The 4,187-nt window shown below is 47.3% G+C and overlaps 1 protein-coding gene across 1 annotated transcript; it reads right to left on the bottom strand.

Moving 5' to 3' along the window:
- Nucleotides 1-892: 892 nt before the first annotated feature.
- Nucleotides 893-3,460, bottom strand: LOC102245490 (transcription elongation factor B polypeptide 3-like). Its single transcript, XM_014530250.1, is given in 3 exon segments — nucleotides 893-2,185; nucleotides 2,395-2,578; nucleotides 2,580-3,460. Coding segments are annotated over 3 exon segments (2,295 nt in total). The 5' UTR covers nucleotides 3,431-3,460; the 3' UTR covers nucleotides 893-925.
- Between the last annotated feature and the right edge of the window lie 727 nt (nucleotides 3,461-4,187).

The raw sequence follows: 4,187 nt of genomic DNA, 5'->3' as shown, positions 1-4,187 counted from the left end.
TCTGCATTTCCCAGGTCCTCTGAACAGTCCTGCACAGCTAGACATTGTTCATCTTTTACTGAGCAGTTACTTTATGCCTGGAATTGTGCAGGACACTGTAGTACTCAGTGATGGAAAAAACACACACCCTGCCTCATGAAACCATTTCTGTTGAACTATCATCACTTGGTGGCCTACATCAAATTTTGTCAAGAAAAGAAAACCTTGAGTCCTGGAGCTAATGACCAGTTGGCATGGGACTGGTAGCTTTCTCAGGAGGCTTAGCAAGGCTGTCACAAGGGTTCTTATTAATTCTCCATGCTTAAGCCCAGATGGCTGAGGATTTGGCATATTCTGAAAGGCTATTAGAAGAGAATTCCATGCTTACCTCTATGTTTAACTCATTTTTGCAATTAGTCCCTCTCACAGCTAATCCCAGTTCCTCCTGCTACAGCTAAAGTCCTTTTGCTTTGATTGACATCAATGGGGCTTGTCACATACACTCAGAGGTGTTGGGGTCCAGCCCCAACAGGTCCAGGGGTTCCCCATAGGTGTGGACAGAGTTGGCGAGGAAGGAAAGACATGGAGGCAGTGTTCAGGTGGTCATCATAGCTGGGTTCCTTTTAGCCAGGTTCCTCCTTTTATTGTCCTCTTACATTTGTATTTATACTATTTGATCTTTTTTTTGTTGTTGTTAAATACAACCTGGGGCAATATTTATTAATTAAAACTATCTTATAGTTTACAAAGAAGCTAAATAACAACAGAAGTATAATTGACCTTAAAATGCTCAGTGAGACTGAGGCTTCACATCTTCTTCAGAGTTCTGAAGTGTTCTCAGGCAGGAGGCAGTGGCACGGCACAGGCTCACAGATGCGACACCGGCGGACTGTGCAGGACTCGGAGACCAACGCCCCAAATTCCAGCTCCAAGGCAAGTCCTCAGTTTACCGTCGGGAGAATCTGTTCTTGAAAGCTTTAATTGTCTTAGCCATCAGGGGGGCAATTTTCTTCACAGTCGGTTTCCTAGAATCATAGGAAACGGTGCTGCTGACCACAGGCACCAAGTGGGCACTGCTGGTGCTGGAGCCGTCGTAGGCGGGCTCTTTGCTGCTGCCACTGTTGGAGGGAGCTTGGCTGCTTCCTATGGGGTAGGGGGCTGGCTTAATCCCGATTTTCTCGGGCACAGCTGCTCCTCCTGTTCCAAACTTCTCCTGCCTCCTTCGAACATCACGAGGTGGTTTGGCTACAGAGACCATCTTTGTCTGTCGGCCTTTGGGCTTATTGGCATGTGCACATCAGATATTCTTTGTCAATAATTGTAGCCGCTGCTCTCGGGCATCCTGAAGCCTCAAGTACATCTCCCGCCATGACTCATACTCTTCTGGCCTTTCTTCCTTAAAGTCTCGGTGACAATGAACTTTACATAATTGATCTGCTTTTTCAATTAATACATGATTGTATTCCTCTATGCGATACAGCTGATCAGGGGTACACCTCTCCAAAACAGGTTCAAGAACAGAATACGGGATGCCTCCCACGTCAAAGATTGAATCAATGTTGTTTTGAAGTACCCGGATGCACTGCTGGTGCAAGGTCATCATTTTGGGGAGATAGGCACACTTGGAACCAGAGTACACCTGCATCTTAGAATGCATTCTTCGTCCAGTGAATCCAACTTCCTCCTCCTCCTGGGAAGAAGAGTGTGCTTTTCGCTTTGGTTGGAAGGAGGATATCAATTCGAGGGAAGGAAGTGGCCGGTCATTGGCCTGTATCACAGGTAATGAGATGCCTGGCAACACATCGATGGGAACCTTTCTCGGCTTGGCTGCATCGGCTCCAGCTGCCTGATGCTTCTCTGACTTGTTTTCACTCACCTTAGGCAATTTCTGAACTGTATCCGAGCTTTTACTAGTGCTTTTCGAATCATTTTTTTTAAGTGCTTTTTCTCCAGTGGTCGCAGTTGAGGTTTTCACAATCTTTTTCTTTTTCTTCCGGGGCTGGTCATAGCTGAGATATGACTCAAAAGACATGGTGGGCTGCTCAAATTCATCATCCATATCCGTCTCCTCAACTCTAGGGAGGGAGCCCGCTGACTTTCTATCTGAATGAGTTTTCACTTTCCCTTCTTGAGTCTTTAGGTTGTTAGAAACCTTCTCTTTTGCTTTGGGCAGCAGGTCTCCGGCCCCCTTTCCTCTGTCTAGGCTGTCTAGATCAGGGGTGGGCAAACTTTTTGACTCGAGGGCCACAATGGGTTCTTAAACTGGACCGGAGGGCCGGAACAAAAGCATGGATGGAGTGTTTGTGTGAACTAATATAAATTCAAAGTAAACATCATTACATAAAAGGGCGCAGTTTTTTTTTTTTTTTAGTTTTATTCATTTCCGGCCCGCGGGCCGTAGTTTGCCCACGGCTGGTCTAGACTTTGCTTGTTTTTGTCTGATTTAGTTTTCTCTGAGTCTTTGTGCTTTTGCTTTTTACGGTGGTTGTCTGAAGCAGTCTCCAAGGGGGATAAAAACTTCTTGGAGCTGCCCTCTCCGTCCTTCTCTTTCTTGATACCACTAAAGGGCACTTTCTCCTTTGTGCCATCCCGAGAGGTGCCTCCAGTTTTCCTCTTTGGCAATGGCCTTGTGGGATTTCTCTCTGCTCAAAGGCGACTTCTCATCTCCCCTGGCATCCACTGGACGTTTTTCTTTATAGAATGATTTGTGCTCCTTGTTCTGACTCACAACCCCTTTCCCCCGAGGCTCACCCAGATGTCTTTCCTGGCTGGCCCCGAGTCTGTCCTGAAAGGCATTACTGTGGCCCTTTCCAGATTTCTGGTGTGGAACAAAGGGCTCATGGTCCTCATCTGGGGACCTGTAATGGTCCACGGACATCTGATGAGGACTGCTGGATGATGGAGGGGACTGCACATGGCCGTAATCGGAAGATTCATGATCTGAAGAGTAAACTGGTGAAACCCTGTGGCCCCTCTTTCGCTCATCTCGTCTCTCCTGACTGTGAGACACTTTGTGAGGTCTTTCGAACTCTGAGAGTTTTCTGTGTTTTTTCTGTCTGTGATCAGGACTATATGGTTGGCTACTGAAGGCTTTCCAGTTTTCTTGATAGTCCCCCTCTATCTCCTCCTCCTCCTTCTGAAGAACATCCCTGGGGCGCTTTCGGGAATCATTCTTCTCAAAGTCCTGTTCATCAGGGTCAGTGTTTTGCTCCACAGAAACCAGCTTCTTCCACTGGGCCATGAGGTCCCTGGCAAAGCTTCCCACGTTCACGTGTTTTCATAAGCTATTTACCGTCTTCCCAATGCCTGTCTCCACAAGAATGTCTACCGTTATAGGCAAGGCGGAGAGCTTCTTTAAATATTTTAATAGCTTCTTCGGGTCCCGGTTCGCGGTCAGCCTTGCCTGCAGCTTCTCCACAACTTGGAGCGCCGACTCCCCGGCCATCGCCATTGCTGTCACTGGCGTGGCCTCCTTGCTGCGGGAACTTTATACTATTTGATCTTAATCCCATCAATTCTATTCCAAAGGTCAGGGCGTTTCTTATCTCCATTCCAAGGTTACTCTATTGTTCTATTAAACTACAAGGAAGTAACTGAAGGAGGTTATTCTAAGTAAAGATTATGTAGCTTAAGCGTGATTGTTCCTAGTTAAAATGATTAACTACCCCTCTGGCACTTAGTTAAAGGGTTTACTGATAACAATCCTCACCTGGGGAAACAACCTTTCTTGGAGAGGTGACCTTGGTTAAAACACATAGTGCTTAAGAAGGGGAGCAAACATATTAAGAACAGTATGCCATATATGCCAGGTCCCTTGAAACATCCCTGCAGCGACTGCGTCAAGCAGCCAGGGTGGATCGCTTCCACAGAGGTCATCCTCTGACTTCTGTATTTTCCAGCTCAAAGCCTCCAAGGGGAAGGAGTGGGTGACAGTCCACTAAATGCAATGGACACAGGCCTCCCCCGTGGTGAGGGCCAGCACAAGCTCAAGGTGCACCTCTGTCCTGCATCCCAGCTGCCTTTTAACAGTAGCCTTGGAAGTGATAAGGGATAAGTTTCTTGGAGGTGGATACACTCACCTGTCACCCTGAGAGTTCACCTGTCAGCACACTCATAGTTGAAGGGGGCGTGGGGATGAGGCCATGGGCTTTAGGTCTCCCAGATCTAGTCTCATCTGCAAGCTGGAGACCATGAGCCCCATCTTAGAA

The sequence above is a fragment of the Myotis brandtii genome, unplaced genomic scaffold, assembly GCF_000412655.1.
Source record: "Myotis brandtii unplaced genomic scaffold, ASM41265v1 scaffold728, whole genome shotgun sequence".
In the NCBI taxonomy this organism is placed as follows: domain Eukaryota; kingdom Metazoa; phylum Chordata; class Mammalia; order Chiroptera; family Vespertilionidae; genus Myotis; species Myotis brandtii.
Note: the sequence above shows the minus strand (reverse complement) of the source record. Positions and strands in the feature narration are given on the sequence as shown.